We start from the raw sequence: 24,153 nt of genomic DNA on the forward strand, positions 1-24,153 counted from the left end.
GGAAGGCCTGGTGGAAGGTGATCTGGCACGGGAGTGGAACTGGGCAAGCTCTGAGATCCCTCCAAACCCAAACCAGTCCATGATTGTATGATCTCCCTGCAGCACAGAGATGGACAGGGCCAACTCCATCCATGGCACCGTGGGCACACACAGGTCACATCCCAAAACACAACCCAGACATCCAAAGGCACCAGAAGAACCCCAAAGGGAGGAATCCCGGTTTTTCTTTGTAGGTTTAACGGGGGCCACTTGCTTGTGAACCCTGTGTGTCCTCTAGAAACGCCTCAGAGCTCAGAGCAAGAGAGCACTGGGGAGACTTATTGAAAAATAAACCATCCGGGGTTAGATAAAAAAGTTTCCCTTTCACAAACTCCAGGGTTACAGCACAGCTTCAAAATGTACAAGAATAAATGCAGATGAAGTGAACTGAACAAGAAAACGAATGGAAGGCACATGCCCTGGAGGAATGGGACCCTCGCGGGGAGGGGAGAGGGGACTGGAGCCGGGGGATGGAGCGAAAGCCAAGACCAGTTTGGACTGGGACTGCGTCAGCAGCTCCCAAAGCCCTGGGTCAGCAAACCGCACGGGCAGCTCCGCCGGTTTGGGATTGCAGCTCCAGGAGAAGGCAAAAGCAAAAATAAAAGAAATCCTTTGGAAAGGGATTGCAAAAGTTTCAGTTGAAACGCGCTCCGGCTTTTGAGATTGCAGCCGAAGCCCCACCTCCACACACCCATTCCCACCTCCAGCCCGGGGAGGGAAAGTGGTGAATGGTCCCAGCAGCTGCTGGCAGAGGGAAACTTTCGCTCCCAGCGCGGTGGGATTGGGATCAGCAGAGTCCTGGAATTGTGAGTATGGCAGCGCCCGCTCGCTGCGAGGAGATGCTGAGCAGGACTGTGGTCCCGAGCTCGCGGGCTGCCTCCCGGCTTTAGGGGTTGGGAAAGGTGAAGTTTCTCAAGCTGCTTTTCCCCGGCTTGTTTTGCAAGACTCCTTGAGCCACTTTGGCTCGGGGAGCTGGATTTTCCGAGCAACTTAAAAAGTGAAGGGGAAAAAACAAGGAGTGATTACGCGCCTGTTCCCTGCCGGCTTTCTGCACGTGTTTTGTCGCTTCCTCTCTGTGCTTATTTATTTAAGGTGTTTGGGTTTTGTTTTTCTCTTTTTTGTTTTTTGATTTTTTTTTTTCCCCTCCCAGTGAGGCAGCTCCACTTGTTTCTCCCTTCGCAGGGAGTTTTCCCAGTTTTCCCAATACCTGTTTCTCGTACAGTTTTGCTGTTTCTATTATGGCAACGCCTCTTCCCAGCCCAGATCTTGTGGAAATGCCAGGCGGGCACGGACCTGACCTGTGCCTGGGCCGGCACGGGGGCACCCTGGCCAAGCCCGGGCTTCTTCAGCAGTGCATTGCTCGGGAGGGGGAACCCATCCGTACAATCATGCAATGGTGTGGGTTTGGAGGACCTCAGAGCTCTCCCAGTTCCACCCCCGTGCCCGGAGCAGGGTCACCTTCCACCAGAACTTCCCGGCGATCCAGAGCGGGATCCCAGTGGTGGTTCCACAAAGGTGACCTCCTGGCTCTGAGCAATTTGGGGGCAGGGGGCAGGAAAGGGTTAAGTCCGGGAAAAGGGGGAAGCCTTAGTGCTGCTGTGCAGGGAATCTGGGAGCAGCCCAGAGCCCGCGGTGCTGGGCTGCATCCCTTTCTTGGCTGTGCTGCTCCGGAGAGGTGTGGGCTTTAACCTGGGGACAAGCCCCGTGTTCAGGGCTGAGCTTCTCCGTGGGACCTTGGTCTGGTCAAAAATAGATCCTAACCCCACTTTCTCCGTGTTTTCCTGGCTCCCAGTTTGGTCCCAGTGGTTCACTGGGGGTGCTGGTCTGCCCCGTGCTGCAGCTCGGCAGCACATCCCAATTTTATCCCGAACCTGCCGCGTGTGCCCTGGATTGAGGCGGATGAAATGAGTGGTGTTTCGAGCCATGAGGTGGCTAAATGTGGACTTGAGGGATGGCTTGGGAGCTTCATTACCCATCTTTAGCCCCCAGGATTTGGAAAAGTTCGTTTCCTAATGAAATGGAGGCAGTGTGTAGGACACGGCAGGGGATGAGGGGAATTTCTGGCTTGAAACTCGATTCAAACCCCACGAGGCTCTGAAATGTCATCTGAGGGAAATTGAGAGTGAGAAATCCTGGGACAAGCTCACTCCCAGGGATGCAGGAAAGGGCTTGTTGCTGTCAGGCAGCTTGGCTGGGGCCAGATGTGGCTCCAGCTGCAGGCCTGGGGACTTCCAGAAAATAATCTCCATTTTCACTGGACTTTCTTGACCCATCTGAATGTGTCAGCCTGGAACTGCCCTCGGGCTGAGCAGGAGATGCCTCTTCTAAAGGATATGAAAAACCTGGCAGCAGAAAGAAAAGAAGCAACATTCCTCCATGATATAGATGACTTTGCAGTCCATTAACTTTAAATTATGGCAGAAGGACATGAATTAATTCCCCTTGCTGCCCAAAATATCCTGTGCCAGCTCCAGCCTCCAATGGCTGCTCTGAACTGGGGTTTTGCTGCTTGTCCCAACGTTGCCCCAAAATGTCACCAGTTCTCTCCTGTCCACAGTGTTTCCTCCTGGGCTTTGAAAGCAGCTCCTCTCTTGCTGGCTACGGAAGTTTCTCACTTTTAAGCTCTGCTCAGTTCCTTTTCATGGCAGCAGCATTTCCCTGCTCCTACTCTTCCATCCATCCCTCTTGTGTGCAGGTGGCTGGCAGCATTCCCAGCTCCTGGTGAAGCAAATCTTACTGGTCTCCCCCAGACTTTTGGGCATGCTTTGCTTGTTTATCTCAGAATTAGTGTGGAGGAAAAGAGCTGCCCTTGGATGTCCTGTGGACATAAAAGGATAGGAAGCAGGTGAATTGGAGTGTAGGTGCTCCTCATGGAATACTCAGCATTTGCTGGGGAGCAGGTCCTGGCCCTGGGCAGACCAGATGTGCAGATAGAGAATCCTGGGTTTGTTGGGATGGGGGTTTTTTTTGAAGTTATAGATAATACACAGCAAACAACCTTTGGATTGCTCCAGGAAGCCTCAGCTCCAGGGAACTGCTGTGGTTTTTCACTCGGGCTCTGTGTTCAAGGCACGAGGCTTTTGCAGTGGCTCCTGCTCTTCATTTTGCAAGAGCTTCCCCTTCTAAAAGTTAGCTTTTTTTCATTGGAGTGGCTGCATCTGTCGCTCACTGGAGCCACTCTGGCTCTGCCTGTTTCCTCCAGCTGCTCCAGGCACTGCCAAGTCTTACAACTCTGCCCAAGGACTCGGCAAAGATTCCGAGTTTTTCTCAATCTTCACTCCTGTCCAAGCAGCAAGAAAATACAGAGGAAGAAAAAAATATCAGGAAGGTATTTATGGTGTATAAAACCCCAAATCAGGCAAACTCTGGTTTGGGATCAGACTTATATTGGCAGGTGTTTGTGCACTATCTGCAGCCTATGGAAAGGCAGGTGTCTCCTGGGGAACAGGCTCTTCATACTTCATTCATCATCTTAACTCCTATCCAGGGGTTTTCAGCTGCTTGAGGCAGGGACTAATTCCCTGCCAAACACACAGGAGGTGTTGCTTAAATAGAAAATCCCCACTGAGGACACCAGACATGGCTTTTCTGTAGCACTCACCACATCTGCCCGTCCCCATCGGGAGGATGTTCAGCATCTGGCACGATCCAGAGGAGAGGGCTGACTTTTTTATTCAATATCCTGCATAAAACCTTCCAGAGGAGGAGTAAAACTTGCAAAGCCGTGAGATCCTGCCCTGGCAAATGTCTCACACATCCCTGAGCTGAGCTGCTCTCAGACACAGCACAACTGCCAGCACAAACTAACCCGGGGGTCACAAGGGCAGGAAGGGCAGGAGGTTTAATGGGATGCTGCTTGTGCACAGAATGGGATGCATCCCATGAAAGCTTGGGAAGCAGCAGCAACACAGTTGAGCAGGGGGTCTTGGGGAGGGAGCAGACCCCGAGGGCTCCATAGCCCTGGACAGTGTTTGAAAGCAAAACTGAGCAAGTGATTCATGGAATGATGCAATTCCCAGCCTCACTGCTTATGTAACTGCACAACACCTCCCTCGGCTGGAACCTCTGTCATTCCTTCCCTCTCCAATGCTGCTTTTGGGTGCTTTATGCTCTGGAAGGAAAAGTTCCCCCAGCCCAGTGATGGCACTGCCTTGCAAGGATGCAGGAATGGAAGGAGAGCAGCCCTGGGGAGGGTTTGGGGGGGCTGGTGGATGAAAATCTGGACGTGCCCTGTCCATGTGCTCTGGCATCCAGAACCCCCCATGCCCTGGGCTGATCCAGCAGGGAAAGGGGGAATTCTGCCCCTCTGCCCCCTCAGGTGAAACCCCCCTGCAGAGCTGCCTCCAGCCCTGGGAACAGCAGCACAAGGATGTGGAGCTGCTGGAGAGAGTCCAGAGGAGGCCCCGGAGCTGCTGCCAGGGCTGGAGCCCCTCTGCTCTGGAGCCAGGCTGGGAGAGCTGGGGGGGTTCACCTGGAGGAGAGAAGGCTCCAGGGAGAGCTGAGAGCCCCTTCCAGGGCCTGAAGGGGCTCCAGGAGAGCTGGAGAGGGACTGGGGACAAGGGATGGAGGGACTGCCAGAGGGCAGGGTTAGCTGGGATATTGGGAAGGAATTGTTGTCTGTGAGGGTGGGGAGGCCCTGGCACAGGTTGCTCAGAGAAGCTGTGGTTGCCCCATCCACAGGGGATGTTGTGAGAGGTCCCATCTCTTTTTGGTACCACCAGGTGAGCTCCAACTCCTTCACCACACCTGGAGCAGGTGAGGACCCTTCCAGGGAGGGCTCCAGCACCTGGCAGCGTGTGCCAAGGAGGGAAGGAGCTCTGCGGGACCTCGTCAGAGAAATGGGGAGGAGGGTTTCATCCTTCCCAAGTCATGGGGGTCAGGGCTGGTAGGGACCTCTGGAGAGCAGCCAGTCCTGCCCTGTGCCAGAGCAGAGCTGGAACCTCTCCCTCATGGCCTCTGTTTACATGCCATGGGTTTCAACACTAATTTTCCTCTTTCTTCTAATCTTTTAAATTGAAGCAACATTTTTCTTTGTATCTAACTTCTTCTAAGGTTTCTGGGATGTGTCATCGCAGCCCATTTCTCCTTACACAGAATCACTGAGCTGGGCTAATCTCATTTTCACTTTCTTTTTGCCAGTTGGTTCACGACAGAAACAGCTTTTTGAGCACATCTAAGCATCCCTTTTTTCCTTCCTCAGTCTTTTTCCAGGGAGGGCGTGATGTGTATCCGCCGTTCTTTCCTCCTGTTGTGTTATCAATCATCTTTGCCCCCACATTTTCCAAACCAGCTTCCCCTTTAACACAGGCACACTCATAAATACACACACTGACGCCATCCCAGCTTTACTGCCAGTGAATGAAAATTATCCTGCAGAAGGAAGACAGATTAGGGAATATTTGCTGGCATTTCAACTCCCCTGCTGGGATTTAATTTGCTGTGTTACATTCGCTGTTATTTACTCATGCTCCGCTGAGCCCAGCGGGTGCTTTTCCTTGCTCAGCTCGCAGGAGCTGCCATTAATAAAGCCATTGGATAGATTGATGTCCTTGGGAATGGGACAGGACACTGGTGGCACCGAGCCTGGTCCCCTGCTGTGGCAGCCAGGACTATTGTGCAGGTCCCAGAGAAGCTGGGAGAGGTTTGGAGAGATTTCTGCTGCCCCGGTGTCAAGGAAAGGGCAGCGTGGGGACAAGTGGAGCATCTTAATCTGTGCTGCAAAGGTCTGTGAGATTATCTCAGATATGGGCATGGAGTGACAGGCCAAGGGGGAATGGCTTCCCACTGCCAGAGGGCAGGATTAGAGGGGATATTGGGAAGAAATCCTTCCCTGGGAGGGTGGGGAGGCCCTGGCACAGGTTGCCCAGAGAAGCTGAGGCTGCCCCATCCCTGGAAGTGTCCAAGGCCAGGTTGGACAGGGTTTGGAGCAACCTGGGGCAGTAGAGGTGTCCCTGCCCATAGCAAGGGGTGGAACTGGGTGGGCTTTCAGGTCCCTTCCAGCCCAAACCAATCTGGGATTCTGGGATCTTTCACCAGTCCTATCTCTCTGTTCTTCCGTAATGTTACTCTTCCTTTTGACATCATTTTTTTCAGCATAACTTTTTTGATACACATTTGGAAAAGCCCTGCTGGGAGGGGTACCAGGGTGGTGGGGGGTGGTTGGACTGAGGTAACATCCAATCCCTCTTTCCCATCTGTGTGTATGTCCCCGGGCTCTGCACAGATGGGGGTTATTCCCCTGCTCTGCCACTTTGCAGGTCCCCGGGAGCAGTGAGGAAATGTCAGGCAAGCAAGGCTGGAATTAATGGCAGTGTTTTATGGCATCACTTGGTGTGGGGCTGAGCTGCTGCCCCTCCAAGCTGAGCTCCCTGTGCCCACTCCATCCCGGGTTTGTCATGCCAGGCCCTGCCTTTCTCAGGGGTGCAGTGACCCAAGACAGAAGCAGGGAGAAAACAGTGTTTGAGGACAATTCCTTCACCAGCTGATGGATGTGCAGCATCAGGCACCTTTGCTCTCTGAACAACCACCCATCCATCACCTTCCCTGGGGTATCTGAGCACAGCCCATGTGTAGTTGCCACTAAGCCCCTGCACTGAGAACATCAGAGGTGACCCCTGGGGAAACCTGGCCACTTGTGCACACCCCCAGGCTCCCAAACACACCAGGTGGGCATGGACAGTCCCTCTTTGTTTTATGGGAGAAGCAATTTCCCTGGAGAGTTCCCTTGCAGGTGCACAAGGAAGCAATATTCTGCTCCATCGGGGTGCAGCACTGGTTTCTAAGGGCTTTTTTGCAGAGTCAGGGACACCACTCTCTGTCACAGACCCTGCCACCCCTGCCTGACCCTGTGTCCCACCCTGCACCAGGCTCTCCATGTCTGTGTCTCCCTAAAAAACCAATTTCACGCTCCCGTGATCTGGGGGAGAAGAGGTGAAAGACACCACTGAGAGCTCTGAGGGCAGTGTTTGGTGTCAGAAACACCTGGCTGGGCTGGGGTGGCACCTCTGCCTTGTACATGAGGGAACATATCCCTTCCCATCTGTGTCTGCCAGAGCCTGGACCAGGGGCAGCTCCCTCCTCGTGGTGCCTCGGACGCCCAAAAAGGCTTTGCAAAATGCCTCAGCCTTGGGAAAATCAGCCCCTGCTGTCCCAACCCACAGGCTCTGCCTGGCCCAGCTCACCCCCTGCTCCCCAAACACTTCTGACAGGTAGATGGGGTCAGATCTATTCCCTGACTTGTTCCTGGGGAAGCTGAGGCACAAAGATGGGAAGCAGCTGGCTGTGGAGCCAAGGTTGGGAAGTGGGTGCTGTTGGTCCTGGTCCTGCAGGGCTGCTCTGGGAGTGTGTCCAGGTCAGGGTCTCTGGAATCCAGGGATGCCACTCTGGGATTGGCTATTTCTCACCTTTTCCCATGTTCCATGGCAAACCTGCTGGGATGCCTGGAGCAAGGCAGGAATAGCAATTCCCACTGTGTATCTTCCTTTTTGGAGTGCTGGAGGAGACTTGGGCCATCAGGGAGCTGAGGGCTGCAGATCTCATACAGGCAGGTGTGTGTCCCCCAGTTCCCCTGGTTTTGCTCTTTCTGCTCTCTCCTTCCTCTGACCTGGGGATATCTTCTGGGATTTGCCATCTCATCCCTCCTTTTCCTCCTTCCCCAGCCCACAGCACTAATCCTGTTCTGCCTCCTTCCTGCAGAGGAGCAGATTCACTCACACCTCTTGACCTTACCTGGGAGAAATTGCATTGAACGAAAATTATCCTTCTTTCCATCCAGAGATGGAGAAAAACGTGGCTCTTGCCAAGCCAGTGCCATTCCCAGAGGCTGCTGCCACATCTGGGCTCGATCCAGCCAAAGGGAACTCAGACTGACCTGAGTGTGCTGCTCTCTTCATGCAATTTTTTTTAAAATCAATTAAATCTTATCTGGCTTTTTGTTTGATCTGCTCGTTGTCCTTTGGGCTGGATCAAAGTACTTTTCCTCCTGTTCTTTAAGGAGTGTTGTGGATGAATGGGATTTAATAGGTTTATTCTCGTTCTGAACTGCTGGCAAAGCCCTGCAGCATTTGAGATCCCTGCTGAGCATTTCCCCTCGGGGCTCAGCCACATTCCCTCTTCCACAGGTAACATGGGAGCAGGACAGCTCACTGGAGTGAGGTGAAGGTGTGGATGGTGGGATGGAGCCAGACCTGGCTGTGCCTCCTTGGCTGCTGACAGGTGGTGCAGGTTGCCCTTAATCCAAAGGCCATCCCTGGGGAAAGAAGAACTGAGTTCCTCCAGAGCAGCATGGGAAATTGGGGGACATTCTGGTGCACAGCAAAGGGTGAGGGGCTTTTACCCCCTGCTTGGGCAGGGATTAGTGAAAACATTTCTACTGGTGCTTTCTAGCATTTTTTTCTCCCAAGAAGACTCTGAAAGCTGATTATGGAAGAGCTTGGGCTAATCCCAGGTGTTAAAGGACAGGTTAAAGGATGCACACATTTAAAGCAGGGCCTGGAAAGGATGGGCAGGAGGACTAAAATACTCCAACGCCCCGTGGGATTTGTGGTTTGCAGGTCTAACTAAATGCATGTTTGGTGAGGAGGGCTGGCAAAGCCATTAACACAGTTAACCAGGGCATTAAACCTACAGTGGTTCCCAGCTCCATGAACAGGGAAATCTAGCCTTAGACTCCTCTTGGTTTCCTCCCTTTGGTTTTCCACCCTTTTCCTTCCCTTCCCACTGTGTCACCCCTGAGCTTTCGAGGGGCTCAGTGGCTGTAAATAATTCCTCCCAGCCCTGCTCGAGAGCCAGGATATCAGACCCTGCAGGCTGGAGACAGGCAGGTGCTTTTGCTCCAGCACTGCTGAACCCTCCAGAGGTTCAGGAGAGCTTTTTGTGGCTGCTTTAATTTATGATCAAATTTACTTTATTGATTCCACCCTGGATTTTGTTGCAGCAATATCTCTGGAAACGGGGCAGCAATTGCTTTTTGCAGAGGATGCTGTGGAGCTTGTAACTCAGGGATGAGCAGGGCCCCTCTGGAATTTACCTCTCCTGTGCACTGTGCTTAAGGGTTTATAAACACCACAGTTAAGACAGTCTCCTCCTGCTAGAATTTACATCAACCCCTGCATTTTTTAATTTGTTTGAGGCTACGGGTCCTCGCTCCTTTGCTTCCCATCATGGGGGAAATGGAATTACACGAAATAATAATGGAAAGCCTTTCACCCCATTTGCCTTGGCGCTTGCAGAGATGAAAACATCTATTACAGTGTGCTGAATTTAAAGCCTAATGGCTTTAGCGTGCCTCCAAACAATGCAGCTTCCTGAGTGGGAAGCCTAAAATCCCAACAAAGACATCATGGGTCACTCAGGAAAGAGGGAGTGGGGGTCCAGAGAGAAGGGAAGGAGGTAAACAGCGCAGGGAGGGGGGTGGGGTGGCTTCCCACCCTCTTTCTTTGCATTGTTAAATTTAGGTGCCTGTTTCTCCAGCCCATTTGCATCCCTCAATGCCCTTTTCCCCTTGGATGCCTATTTCTCCAGCCCATTTGCTCCCTCAGTGCCCGTTTCTCCAACCCTTTGAGATCCCTCTGGATGCCCGTTTTTCCAGCCCGTTAAGGTCCCTCAATGTCCATTTCTCCATCCCTTTGAGATCTCTCTGGATTCTCCTTTCTCCAGCCCACTGAGATCCCTCAGTGCCCATTTCTCCAGCCTGTTGAGGTCCCTCTGGATGGCAGCACAACCACCAGCTTTGCCAGTTGCTCCTCCCAGTCTTTTCTTCTGCTGCCATCTGCACTCTGCCCCCTCACCCAGGTCATCGATAAGGATGTCAGATGATCCCAGATAATGTTTATACACATTGTCCTTGGTTCTGTGGCACAGCATTTAACCTCCCAGGCCTCCTGGTGATCAATGTTTTGCAGGGCTGCTTTGTTGCTTTGCGGGAGTGCTCCGAGAGAATGAAACCCAGGAATGATTAGTACTTTCTTGTGCTCGTTGTGTGGGTGTTTGCAGAGCACAACAACATCTTGCCGTGCTGAGCAAGGGCGATTCAGGCAGAGGAACTGAGCATTGTGCTGGATGATTTATTTTGGCAGGCCTGGCAGGATGACAAGCACAGCTACCAAGAGCAGCTACCCGGATCCAACACGGAAAACACTTTGCAGGAGCCCGTTCCTCAGTATCAAGGTAAATGTGCTTCCTGTGATTATCCTGCTTTCTGCAATACCCCCTTGGATCACTGGCCTGGCAAAGAGGAGTTTGGCTTTCTGCAGAAGGCATTGAGAGCGTTTCTGATTACCGAGTGTATTTGGAAAGTTTTCCATGTGCTTCCCGTGGCTTTCCACATGCTTGTGGCAGAAGCACTGTTTGGTGTGGAACCATCTCCCTCCAAGAGCGAGCGGTGGGACGGCAAGGCTGAAATGCATATTTAACTTCCAGGTTCTGCAGTATTTAACTTCATGGAATCACAGAATGATTTGGGTTGGGTGGGACCTTAAAGCTGATCTTTATGGACAGGGACACCTTCCACTAGCCCAGGTTGCTCCAACCTGGCCTTGGACACTTCCAGGAATGGGGCAGCCACAGCTTCTCTGGGCAACCTGTGCCGGGGCCTCCCCACCCTCACAGCCAAGAATTCCTTCCCAGTATCCCATCTAACCCTGCCCTGTGCCAGATGGAAACCATTCTTCAAAGTGTTATGCCCTCCTGGACTCGGTGCAACCCCAGGTCCTCCAGGTGAGTGTTTGAAGAGCTCTGCAGAACTACAGGCTGGACCTGGGGTGGCTCCCCCTGTGCTGCAGCATCTGCTTTGTTCCCTTTTGGCTCAATAATTGCGTTTATCAGTAATTAACAACATTAATTAACTGCTACATTCGGTGTAGTTGGAAGCCAATTACCTGGCTTGTTAGAGAGTCTCACCAGCCTGTAGAGCAAAAGGTGACAGCTGGTGTTAAAGGCTTAAAATGTCTCTTAAGTGAGACTTGTTTTCACCCCCAAGGCAGAGCTGACCATGCATTATCCTCACACAGTTATGCTCAGCACAGGATGTTTTCCCCAGATCTCTTGGGTTTTTTTCAAGAACTTAGGTCACCCTGTCCGGTTTCTAAATGACTTCCTCAGAAAACAAAACTTCCAGTGCAGGGTTTCAATGGCTCTTGCAGAAACACAAAACCATTGCACAATGTGGTTTACGTGTTTGAAGTGGCTGGAGGACCAAAAATCACAGCACTGCAGTTTGTATATGTATTTATATCCCCAGAGAGTGTGTCACAAAAAAACTAGTTGCCACGTGTCAAAAGGCAATTGAAGGGCATAACTAAAAACTGGCTTGTTTTGGCTTCAAGGAGCATTAAAATTTAGATAAGATATTGGGAAGGAATTCTTGGCTGTGAGGATGGGGAGGCCTGGCACAGGTTGCCCAGAGAAGCTGTGGCTGCCCCAAAGTGTCCAAAGCCAGGCTGGATGGGGCTTGGAGCAGCCTGGGCTAGTGGAAGCTCTCCAGGGGTTAGAACTGGATGATCTTTAAGGTCGCTTCCAACTACACACCCAACCAACCTGGTTTGGATTAAACTGGAACAGGCTGGTTCCTCCCAGCCCCATTTTCTGTAAGCACAGCCCAGTGCACAGGGGTTTACCATGTGCTAAGGCACAAAACCCTTCCTTAAAATAGCAGCCAAAGTCTCCCAAACACATGGAAACAGCGTGACAGGGACTTCCCTGTGTCAGCTGGGGCAGGACAGTGTGTGCAGCTTTCAGAGCCCTCATGGGGAGGATTTGTTGCCAAACTGCACAACCAACCGTAGAAACACATGTAACCTTTGTAAAGAGGTTTTTTTGGACCACTAAGAGAGAGGAGATGTTGGTGTTTAGTCCCCAGGTCTGCAGTTTCCTGGCTGCGTGGGATGGAGTGTGTTTCTCTGGGGTGGGAGCAGCAACACCTCAGCAACGTGGCGCAAGGCTTAGAAGAGCAAAGTCAGCAAGAATACATTAAAAATTATCTAGAAAAGTAGAAAAGCAGCAAATCTGATCAGAGAAGCTCCTCCTTGGATGTGTAGCAGAGCAGAAATGCACTTTTCCCAGAGCTGGTTGTGGAGGGTGTGGACAGTGGAGGAGATTGCTCTGCACCCTGGCACTGCAAGGGGATTATTTTTGGTACCAAGCACCCCTTGTCCCTGGTTCAGGTGTTTGGTGTCACCTCAACACAGGCTCTTCTATTAGTGCTTCACAGATGTTTATTTAAAAAAGCCATTGCAAAACCTCTCCCTTCCTTCCTCCTCACCCTACGGAAGTGCTCCTGTGGATTCTCTGCGTTGTTTTAATTCTGCCGATGCAGAGGGCAGATGTTACAAGCATGTCTTGGCCTTTCCATGGGAAACAGGTGCCAGACAGCTGAACTTGGGGTTGTTTCTGGGAGCACCCAGCTCTGGGGCTGCTCCTGGATTTGTTGTGTTGTGAGGACACAGCACTTGGGAAAAGGCTGGTGCCTGCAGACCCAGGTCAGCTGCTAGGGCAGCCCATCAGACCCAGGCCAGCCCCAGCAGTCCAGCAGATCTAAAGTCCAGGAGTCTGTCCTTTCTTTCCCTGACAGAAGAGCAGCTGTGCTGTGTTCTGATGGCTGACAGCAAACAGCCCCTGGAGCCAGAACTGGGGGCCTTGCCTGGTGCTGACCCCAACCCACTGCAGGTCCTTTGCAGGGCCCTCTCTCTTTTCTGCGCTTTACTCTGCCTAGATGAGAGGATAAAACATCAGATTCCCAACCCCTTTTGACCTCCTGAGCTGCAGAGGATGTGGGGCAGTGGTGGGCAGCTGCTGGGCTGATGTAAACCAGCATGATTTGAAGGTCCTGGATTTGGATACACACTGGGCTGTGTGCTGTGGATGTGTGGAATAAATGAATCTGGCTTCAACCTTTCTGTTCTGAGCTCATGTATTCAGGAAACAGAGCCTGGACAAAGCCAGTGTTTTGTGGGAATGTAGGAGTTTTGGCAAAGCTGGCTCTGGGAAAGCTTTCCTTTGGCTGGGTGACATTTTCCTTGTCCACACACGTTGCACCCATCAGTGGTGACATGAGCCTGGAAGGGGGAAGGTCCTGGATTGTATCCTGGTTTGCATGATACCCACCCATCACTTTGGGTGGTGGTAACCCCAGCACTGCAGTTCTCAGGGACCCAGGGGGGCTTGACCATCCTCGTTGTCCCTTTCTGAGCTGTAAATACTCCCCTGGCTGACAGAGCAGCCCAGTTTGGCAGTGATCCCACTCCAGCCCTGGATCAGAAGGAGATGTAGCAGAACTCAGGCCAGGCTGAGCAGCTCCTCTAGGTGAGGCTGCTCTGTGGTGGGAGCTGCAAAATCCTCAGAGCTGGAGCAGTGCCCTGCTCTGGTCAGCAAGAGAGTAAAGATCTGCAAAAAGCAGTGCCCTGAGGGTTTGGGCATCATCCAAGGCTGAGGCAGCAGCTCTGGAATGACCCAGAGGCATCCAGCCTGTCCTGCAGTGAGATGGGTGGTCTGCCTCCTTAGGGAATGTGGAATGTTTGGGCTGGTCAGGTTTTTTGCCTCCTTTGGGCACTGGAAGGATGCCCGTGGAGAGCCATGTGGGGAAGGAGATGACTTGCCAGCTCCTTCCCTTTGCTGAGTACTTCGCAGAGCTGTGGATAAAGGGAAGGTCCATCCCTCCTCTTCCCTCCTTGGACAGGTCACTTGGCACTTGGGAAATGCTTCTGTGAGAGGACCAGCCACTCTGTTCTCTGTGGGGCAGCTCGAGCCACGTGTTCCCCTGGGCAGCCCAGCACCTGCACATCCCAAACTCTGGAGGAGATGAGGTCAGATTATCTTCTGGGAGAGGATGGACTTTGGCAAGGTCCTTCTGGAAGTGGAAAAGAACCCTCACATTTTCCAAAGGGGATGTCCTTTACGCCCAGGGCTTTGTAAGAAGGAAAGGAAAACAGTCTGAATTGTTCTCCCTGACCTTCTCCTGGTTTTCTCTGAAGAAGTTGTTTGTTGCTGTGTTTGGAAGGGCAAGTTCCTGTCCCAGAATTGCTCCCAGCACTGGGGATGGCTGCTGTCTCTGGCTGGATGGGAACAGGAATTGTGCAACCTCCCACTTCTGCTTCTGGATCTTAGGGACAAGGCCAACACAAACAAGCATCATCCCAACTGAAACAACGTGTTTGTCCAAGGCCACTTTTCATCTGGAGAAATTACACCCTCCTTGCAGATAGTGACCCCATTGTTATTTTTGGCAGAGCACTATTTCATGTCCCTATTAATTTCAGAAGATTTCACTGATGGCAGAGCAGGGATAATATTTCAAAGGCTCGTGGTCAAAGGTTTACGTTCAATAACTGTGCCTTTCTCTGGAGATGCAGTTTGTTGTGCTGCAGGTCTCAGTAACCGTGCTGGATGTTCTCTTTTTTTTGTTGGCAGTTCTTTGTGTTCTGCCACGGGCTCCTGCAGCTCTCCCAGCTCCTGGTCTCCGGGTACCTGAAGAGCTCCATCTCCACCATCGAGAGACGGTACGGCCTCTCCAGCCGGACGTCAGGGCTGCTGGCTTCCTTCAACGAGGTGAAACCAGCTTTCTTCTCCTGCTCTCCCCACGCTCCTCGTGTTCCCCTGCGAGACCTTTCGCCCTCTGTGTCCTGCTGCAGGTGGGGAACACGCTGCTGATCGTCTTCATCAGCTACTTCGGGAGCCGAGTGCACAGGCCCCGGTTCATCGGCGCCGGCGCCCTGCTCGTGTCCCTGGCCGGGTTCCTCATGTCCCTGCCCCACTTCATCACTGGGCCCTATGAGTTTGACCAGTCTGTTGCCAGTAAGTGCTCTAGGAACTTATTTTAGGCCTTTTGGGATGGAAAAGGGAAATAACAGAATCCCAGAATGGTTTGGGTTGCAAGGGACCTTAAACCCCATCCCTTTCCGTGGGCAGGGACACCTTCCACTAGCCCAGGTTGCTCTGAGCCCTGCCTTGGACACTTGGACACTTCCAGGAATGGGGCAGCCACAGCTGCAGCCACAGCTTCTCTGTGCAACCTGTGCCAGGGCCTCTCCACCCTCATAGCCAAGCATTCCTTCCCGATACCCAACCTAACCCTGCCCTTTGGCAGTGGAAAGCCATTACAAAATTTCCTTCCATGGGGAGGTTGGGAGCTGCAAGTTTGTCCTCAAGGAATTTTATTTTTCTGAGAATGAAACCATTTCAGTCCTGAGAGGCAACAGCTGTGGCGGGAAGAAGAGCCAGGGGACATGGGAACCCTGGAACCATGGGAAAGGACATGAAAACAGTCAAAACACAGGCTGTGCCTCTGATTGACCTTGTTTTGTGCACACCCATACAGCAGACAAATTCTGGGTGCCAGGAAGGTCTTCTCCAGCCATCAGGGCTCTCATATTCCATGGGTTGAGCCAAGTTGTCCTCGTGAATGCGAACTTATTATAATGTGAATAAGATAAAGTCTCGTGAGCTCTGTCACCTGTAGCCCATTATGGAAAGGAAACAGGAGGTCTGGGAAGGAGCTTGGCTAACCCCAATGGGTGAAATGTTGTTGTCTGCAATGAGGGGGTGCTGGTTTCACACCCAACTTCTCCTGTTTCTCCAGCCTCACCTGTCTTCCCCTGCCTAGCTGAGCTCAAGGGAATGCTTTGAGGTTTTAGACCCCACCAGAAAATCAACCTCCCATGAGGAACATGCAGTTTAAATCACTCATGGAGGGAACAGACGAGGGTGGATTTGGGATTTTTTCCCTGAAAGAAAGTGAAGGGATGAGAAAAGAAGGAGAAAAGCACTTTCTTGTTACCTCCCCAAATCTCCAAAACTTTTGCTCCAGCAAATCTTTAAGAAGCCTCCTCTGGCTCAGCAGAGGGAGCTCAGCTGGTTCACACAGAAATGATCTGTTTGTCCAAAGCCACTTTTCAGCTGAAGAAAGGCACCACTTTGCAATAGGCACCAGGGAAAGACTTAACAGGTGAATAAGTCATGGTTGCAAACAGGATGCTAATGGCAGTTTGGAAACAATTAGCCACCTGTTGGTGCAGGTGACCCCATGTCTGAGCACTCAGAGTTCCACAGGATTTAGGGGATAACCATGGAAATCCTGCTAAAAGCACCTCTCCCTCAGTATTTTGAGGAAGATAAGGGTGCCCGAATCAGCACTTTCACTGAGGCAGCTTTGTAAGCCTTTTCTGGGGAAAATGAGTTCTCATTTCCCGAGTAGCTGTTCACAAAATCTGCGGTTCTGCTCATTTACCTTTCTTGGAAGGAATATCAAAGGTCCTGGAAGTGACCTCAGCCCCACTTCTTCAGTGGAGGTGGCTTTTCATGGCATGTGCATCTATCTCTGTGAACATCTGTACAGTAACCTTTGCACTTGCTTTAAATTTTCTCCCATATAACATCTAAGGATAAGATAAGAAGAATGTGGAGCTGCTTCAGCAAGTCCAGGGGAGGCCATGGAAATGCTCAGAGTGCTGGAACTCCTCTGCTCTGGAGCCAGGCTGGGAGAGCTGGGGGGGCTCACCTGGAGAAGAGAAGGCTCCAGGGAGAGCTGAGAGCCCCTTGCAGGGCCTAAAGGGGCTCCAGGAGAGCTGGAGAGGGACTGAGGTCAAGGACCTGGAGTGGCTGGACAAGGGGGAATGGCTTCCCACTGCCAGAGGGTGGGGTTAGATGGGATATTGGGAAGGAATTCTTGGCTGTGAGGGTGGAGAGGCCCTGGCACATGTTGCCCAGAGAAGCTGTGGCTGCCCCATCCCTGGGAGTTTCCAAGGCCAGGGTGACTCTCTGATCTCCTGAGTCACTACCCACATGCTGCTATCTTTGGGAAGCTCCTTTATCCAGACCAAGCTCCTCAGACCTGTTCCCCTTGTCACCCACAGGCACGTTCAGCAACACCACCGACCTGTGCCAGCCCAGGTCCTGGGCGAACCTCAGTGATGCCAACTGCACCCCCCGTGCCAGCAGGGAGAACCACGAGGTTCTCCTGGTCATGTTCATTGCCCAGGCCCTGCTGGGCATCGGTGGTGTCCCCATCCAGCCCTTTGGGATCTCCTACATCGACGACTTTGCCAGCAAGAGGAACTCCCCCCTCTATCTGGGTAAGGCTGTGGGAAGAGGGGGAGCCAGGAGGAGACTGATGGCAAAGCTTCAAGCTTGAACAAACATCAGACAGACCTGGAGTGCTGGAAAACATGATTTGAGGGAAATGCTGGGATTTTTGGCCTGAGTGTGATAACCTGGAGACAGACTTAATAACCATGTCCTCCTCCAAAAAGGCTTCAGGAAGGCAAAGAGGAATAATCTGATCTCTGTGTTCACAAAAGGCAGCAATGAGTTTAAGGTGCAGCAATGAAGACTCTGTTTAGATGTTAGGAATACTATAGGAAGCTAAAAAATATCAAATAATTAAAAATTCAAAAATTTTTAAATATTATTACAAAATTATAGGAAGCATCTTGGGGATGGGAGAGTATCCTTCAGCAGAGGGGGGTGCTGGAGAACTACTTGGGCACAGGCCTAAAAGGGATGTCCCAGAGTGGTGGGATGGACAAGATGGTCCTTGCAGGTCCTTCTACTCCTTTTCTAACTGTTATCTGTGAGTAACATTGAGTTGAATTGAATTGAATGGAACAGCAAAGGTGGATCAAAACGAGGTCATCACTGTCAAAAAGTGGAAGTACAGCATGAAATTTTGCTCTGGTGGTTGATTCAAACCTCTGAACCACAGCTGAAAGGATCACATGTAAGGCAGGAGTTGAATCTCACACGTGTTGATATACTTTTAATCAGTAATTCACACAGGAGAGTTCACTGATAACTTTTATCTCCTTCCCCTGTAAAAAATCTCGGCATTTCCTGGATTTCTTATGCTGAGAGGCACATCTTGTTCCTGGGCGTATTCCAGTCTTTCTAGGAGGCTGAAGAAGAGGGGCAGGAAAGGTCTGAGCCTTGCAAAACCTTTTCTTTGAAGGGAGCACGGGACTGTTGCTGTGTGAGAGGGGCACTGAGGAAGCTGCCAGGAAAATCAGCTGTGCTGGAGGCAGACATGGAGGAGCCTGATCCTGTCTGGAGGCACCTCCTGTCCCTGTGGTCCTTTCCCACAGCACTGAGCCCTCTCTGCTCTCATCCCTCTGCAGGAATCCTGTTCTCTGTGACTGTCATTGGGCCAGGGGTGGCCTTCATGCTGGGCTCTGCCATGCTGCAATTCTACGTGGACATCGACAAAGTCAGCGGAGGTGAGTGAACGTGCCCTGAGAGGGATTTTTGAGCAGAATTCCACGAATTTCTTGCCATATGCCAGCACCACTGGCAGGAGTGTTTTGCTGCCAGCCAGTAGTGGGGATGTGGAGAACAACCAAAACCCAGGGAGATACATGAAGGAGAAAGATGAAGCTGGAAAATGGGTACCAGCCCTGAGGTGTGAAGAAGTATGGTAGGATGGGAGGAAGGTGAAAACAAGGAGAAGGGAAATGCTGGATAGGGCAAGAAAGGAGCACAAAAGGGATTTCCTTTTCAAATGTCTCTCCCTGAGATGTGCTATTAAGGCATTTGTAGTCATCTCCTTTTTGGCTGCTCTTGAATCCTGGTCTGGAAAATAAGAGGCTCTTTCCTGGTTGTTAACAGAGCAAATATTCAGCCTGGAGAAGAGAAGGCTCCAGGGAGACCTTAGAGCCTCTTCCAGTCCTAAAGGGGCTCCAAGAGAGCTGGAGAGGGACTTTGGGCAAGGATCTGGAGTGCCAGGACAAGGGGGAATGGCTTCCCACTGCCAGAGGGCAGGGTTAGATGGGACATTAGGCTCCCTTCAGCCTAAAAGTGTCTTCAGCCAGCTGGGAAAAACTGGCAAGCTGTGGCTGCCTAGAGTTAAACCTATTGTTTTACTAGGAAAAAAATAAATTGGTGTTTATCAGGAAAGGATTTCAAATTGCATTTTACTGAAATGCAGAGAGGAGATTATCAATTTCTTCTTCCTATCACTTGTCACTTCTCGAGATGGGAGATCAGATGTGGCTGTACCAAAACCCAGTAAACTGCAGTTTCAGTTGTACCTCCCTGGTGTGAACAGCTCACTGATGTTAAACCTCAAGGAAGAGGTTTCTGGGAGGACTTGTTTTCTGGGATATGCTCCTGAATGCCGTCTTACCACAGGGACCACCTTCTTCTGGAGAAATATGTCTTGCTCAGACTCACCCTGTTGTGAATTTACATTGTGGCTCCTGCATGTCCCGTTTTATCAGTGCCAGGTACCCTCCCTGTGGGGGATGTTACTGCTGGCACAGAGCCCTGAGGATGGCAGGAGAGGAGGCTGGGAAAACTGAGGGCAGACAGACAGGAGAATGGGATATAATTCTTATTAAAGCATCTTTAAAGATCAGCTTCCTTTGGTTGAGCTGCAAAGCAGGCACTGGGTGATGGACCAGAGTGGTGGGCACCGCTCCAGGATCCAAGTCTTCTGCCAACAGGGGATCCTTGTGCGGGTAGAGCGATTGTAAACAACTAAACCAGTGCTCTTGGATGCCAAAAGTTAACTGTAATTAATTTAATTTTAAACTTCAGAAGGAATTCTTCCTTCTGTATTGACAGCCATCATGACTTAATCCCCCTGAGTGAGTACTTCCAAGCTTTTCCACAATATGGGTGTCCCTTCTCTGGAAAAGCTGTGATAGGGGTGCTTTCCTTTGCCTTCCCAGCTGTAGGACATCCTCGTCCCAGTTGTCTCCATCCAAAGAGCTGAGTGGCTTTTTGGAGACCCTGGCAATGGCAAAGAATGAAATGTGAATTAACACCGTGGGATGAGAACTGATGGTCCCCGGATTGGGAGCCACCACTTTGGAGCTGATTGATGTTCAGGGTGCCAGGGGCCGCCCATCACCATCCTGTTGGTGCAGTGGGGTCCCTCCCTGTTTTCACTGCTGGTTTGATGCCCCTCTCTCTGTCTGTGTTGCAGCTGAAGTCCAGCTCACCCACGAGGACCCGCGGTGGGTGGGTGCCTGGTGGCTCGGGTTCCTGGTGGCAGCCAGCCTGGTGGCTCTGTCTGCAGTGCCATATTTCTTCTTCCCACGGGAGATGCCAAAAGAGGTAGGAGAGGTGCTGCAGGTGGACCTGTTGGCACTGCACACAAACCCCTCGTGTTTAAATGCACATCCCTCCCTCACCAGCAGAGGCAGAAGCTGCTGCACCCATGGGAAACACAAGCAGGGAAGTGGTGGTGCAGCTCAGAGCTGCAACCCAGAGTTGGAGGGGAGCTTGGTTTGCTCTCTCCTCTCATGTCAGAGGTCCTTGTGAGGCTCAGCAGCTTATGGATGTGATCATTTTGTGGTGGAGCACTGAAGCAGTGCCTGTGTGTTGATTCCTCTGCGTGGGAATGTGCAGCAGTGGAAAGGTTCTGTGTGGATTGTGGTTCTTCTCAAAGCCACCCTCCTGGCTCACCTGCAGGTGGATCTCCTTGGCTTCCCTAGGGAAGCAATGGCAGTGTTGGATTCAGTGATCTCAGAGGTCTTTTCCAACCTAAGTGATTCTGTGATTCCATGGTCCCGCTCCTTCTGCAAACTCAGGCACAGGCTGGGTGGGGTGTGGATGGAGCCCTGAGGAGAAGGACTTGGGGATGTTGGTGGGTGAGCTGGGATTGTTCAACTGGGAGAAGAGAAGGCTCTGGGGAGACCTCAGAGTCCCTTCCTGTGCCTAAAGGGGCTCCAGGAGAGCTGGAGAGGGACTTGGGATAAGGGCCTGGAGGGACAGGGCGAGGGGCAATGACTTCCCACTGCCAGAGGGCAGGGAGAGATGGGATATTGGGAAGAAATCCTTCCCTGTGAGGGTGGGGAGGCCCTGGCACAGGCTGTCCAGAGAAGCTGTGGCTGCTCCATCCCTGGGAGTGTCCAAGGCCAGGTTGGACAGGGCTTGGAGCAACTTGGACTAGTGGAAGGTGTCCATGGCAAGGGGGTAGAATGAAATGATCCCTTCCAACCCAACCCAGCCTGTGATTCCATGATCTCTCTGGGGAGCTGGTGGGAGATGTTGCACCAGTGGCCCTTGTTTCCCTTCCGGGGGAGCCACATGTGCTGGGTGAGATGATCCATCCAGTTTATAGGAAATGTGAATAATTCATCAGGAGCCTTTTCTTGGAAGTGGGGTGTCCCCTGGGGGTGTTGGTAATACTCAGGCTGGGGGGTGGTTTGTCTTGTTTCCACTGCAAATCCTCTCAGCTCAGCTTCTGCTCCCACATCCAGCTACTCCCACCACCTCTCACTGGAACCTTTTTGCTGGCCAAAAGGATTTTAAATGCTTCCCAGCCCATAAACACCCTGGCTCTGTGAAGTCCTTGGAAATAACTGGCAGGGAAAAACCTCCAGCAGCCTGAGCCTGTTGCTGCATGTCCTAACAGCGTCTGTTCGCTCAGGGGACGCTCCTCCTTCTGGAGCCCACTGGAGTCCACTGTCCAAAAAAGGACACTGCTTTACTCTGTGTTTACTGCCAGGGTTTTTCCTGCTCTGAAGCCCTCCTGAGAGCTTCAGTGCTCATGCCAAGATGGGAAACAACTTGTGAGCTTCCCAAGCGCTTCCTGGCGTGTCGGGAGGAATAACACAGAACAAACTGTGCTTTTAGGGGACGCTGCTGGGACACGCTTAGTTGGTGAAATTGTGCTCATCTTGATTTCTTGGCCACACTCTGACCTGTGTAACTGCCTTCCACATGTTTTACCTTGAGGCAGCATCAAAACTTTCCTGTCTGAACAAGTCCATGCACTGTCTGGTGCAGAATAATTCTGCCTGAGTTTCCACAGGGATGAGTGATTCTTAGGGAGGTTTGGGGTTTCCCTGCCTGGGAAAATGCGACCTGTTTTACCAGTTAAACCTATGGGGATGTAATGATTTACTCCTGGGTTATATAGGCCCTGAGGTTTGCAAAGGTGCTATGAGGTGACGGGGTGAAAACTGCTCAGCATTGCAGGATGAGTGTGCTCCTAAATTCAACGTGCCTGATTTATCCTCCTGCAGCTTGGATGGCTTTGAAGTCCTTAGGGATAATCTGTATTAGCAGAGCCTGCTCAGGGTACCACACTCTATCTTAGGGGAAAGGTTCTTTATTAGGGCTGAGGGGAATATTAATTTCATAAACGGCTCTGGAGTGAAAATAATGTACTTTGAAATAAAACAGGTGCACTTTTTGGCAAGTTCTGCACTCTGAGCTGCTCAGAGGAATTTAAGGAAGGAATGGGTGGATATTGATTTAAAAAGAACAGATTTCACCGTTCCACTGGCTGGGACCTGTAGGGAATGCTCCCACATGGCTGAGCACCCACATATCCCCCTGCTGCCCAGATCTTCTTGAGTTTCTCCCCATTTTACCATCTCCCTCAGAAAGCCTTTGGAATCTGCTGACAGTTAAAAAGCAACAACAGGAAAACAGTCTAAGTGATAGCAAAATAGTCTAAGTGATAGCAAAATCCTGCCCTCCTTGCAGGATGGGAGACGCCAGGGCCAGCCAGGCCTGTCCCATGGGGGTATCAGCACCATCAGCAGCAGGAAGGGGCCCTGCTTAAAAATGAAAATAAAAGCCTCTGTAGAAACTTTGCCAGGTGCTGTTCTGGGTAAAACATGTCTGCTGTGGGAGCACTCAAAGAATTGTTGGAAATCTGCATTGTCACGGGTGTTTTTCTGTTTGTACATATATATATTAATATGTGTATCTAAAAATATATATATGTGTATATATAAATCACTTTCTCTTGCTTGGCCTTGGAGTAAATCAGTGTTAGGTTAAGGACACAAACAGGACAGCTTTTCCATCACAAAGGGCTCTGGAATCAGGCTGGGAATGCTGGAGGAGTCCAGCTTGGAGAAGAGAAGGTTCCAGGGAAACCTCAGAGCCCCTTAAAGTGCCTAAAGGGGCTCCAGGAGAGCTGGAGAGGGACTTTGGACAACAGATGGAGGGACAGAACAAGGGGAATGACTTTCCACTGCCAGAGGGCAGGGTTAGAGGGGATATTGGGAAGGAATTCTTGGCTGTGAGGTGGCGAGGCCCTGGCACAGGTTGCCCGGGGAAGCTGTGGCTGCCCCGTCCCTGGAAGCCTGTCTGCCTGTCCAAAACAGGAAATAAACACAAGCTGCAAGTATTTGAAGCATCCACTGGGCTTTTCCACAGTGTTTGTAGAGCCCCCAGAAATATCCTCCCCACAGCCCATCCCTCCAGGCACAGCACGGGAACCACCCATGGGAAGAGCAGAGCTCTGCTCTGCCCACAGAAGCAGCTGAGTTAGTTCTGCACCATCAGCTGTGGCTTCCATTTCTAGAGGCCAAAAAAGGCATTTCAGGTGCCCCAGGCCCAGCTGTCCTTGTAAACATGATCATGTGAGGTTGCTCTTCTGATCTTTTTTCCTACATCAGTCATTCCAAGCCCGGAACATTTCTATTTCTCTGCTTTGCTAGTTGTCAGTGAGTTTCTAGCACCAAAGTATCCTGAATAATCCTATTTGAGGGATGATGAGGGCAAAGCTATGAAGTTGTCATGATCTCAGGAAGGGGATGAGACAGGAAAAACTGTTTTCAGTCAAGATCAGGTTTTTTTCCAGTAATTCCAGCTTAGTCCTGCCTCCATGAGCCGGAAACATTCCTTGGAGTTGTGTCCTGTATTGTGAGCAACTACAGCATTTAAGGACTTTCCCATGGCTGTGTAGCCAAGGTTTAGCTCATGCTTTGCTGTCTGTTGCTGTTCTTGTATCCCACCCCAGCTGATTGTATTCCCACTTCTCAAGGTTATCCCTGTGCTGTTCTTTGGGCACAGTCTCTGTCTTGGCAGCTCCATGGGTGACATGAAAAGGGATTGAAAAGGGGAAAAGTGCTCTCAGCAGCATCTTAAACAGAAACAGGAGCACTGCCCTCGCTCAGCATTTCTCGTGTGCAAGATCTGTCTTGTCCACCCAGATATCTCCTGGTTCAGGTGACACTCCAAACACAAACCCAAACATCTGCATACACTTCCCCTGCAGTGTCAGCACTTGGCATCTGCAGACAGATGTCTCATGACAAAGCTCTGATGGATTGTTTGGGATTTTTATAGGTTTACATGTCACAGTCGTGTCCAAGCCCTGGTGGCTCCAGTTTGCTCTCACACGACCCTCTCTGGATATCAGGTCACCTCACCAGTGCTTTCCTC

At 51.3% G+C, this 24,153-nt stretch overlaps 1 protein-coding gene across 3 annotated transcripts in view; it reads left to right on the forward strand.

Annotated features, from left to right (window-relative positions):
* The first annotated feature begins 575 nt into the window (after positions 1 to 575).
* Positions 576 to 24,153, forward strand: part of SLCO2B1 (solute carrier organic anion transporter family member 2B1) — a 41,523-nt gene continuing 17,945 nt past the window's right edge. Inside the window, exons 1-7 of one of the 3 annotated variants that reach the window (XM_027699828.1) lie at positions 576 to 845; positions 10,116 to 10,206; positions 14,443 to 14,580; positions 14,664 to 14,826; positions 16,884 to 17,102; positions 18,141 to 18,239; positions 19,949 to 20,079. In XM_027699828.1, the coding sequence (XP_027555629.1) occupies positions 10,126 to 10,206; positions 14,443 to 14,580; positions 14,664 to 14,826; positions 16,884 to 17,102; positions 18,141 to 18,239; positions 19,949 to 20,079 (831 nt within the window). In that variant the 5' untranslated portion in view covers positions 576 to 845; positions 10,116 to 10,125. Of the gene's footprint in view, positions 846 to 9,872; positions 10,207 to 14,442; positions 14,581 to 14,663; positions 14,827 to 16,883; positions 17,103 to 18,140; positions 18,240 to 19,948; positions 20,080 to 24,153 lie in introns of those variants that run through there. The other 2 variants (XM_027699826.1, XM_027699827.1) reach the window with 2 other exon arrangements.

Source organism: Neopelma chrysocephalum, unplaced genomic scaffold (assembly GCF_003984885.1).
Source record: "Neopelma chrysocephalum unplaced genomic scaffold, ASM398488v2 Primary Assembly neopelma1_141, whole genome shotgun sequence".
Lineage (NCBI taxonomy): Eukaryota > Metazoa > Chordata > Aves > Passeriformes > Pipridae > Neopelma > Neopelma chrysocephalum.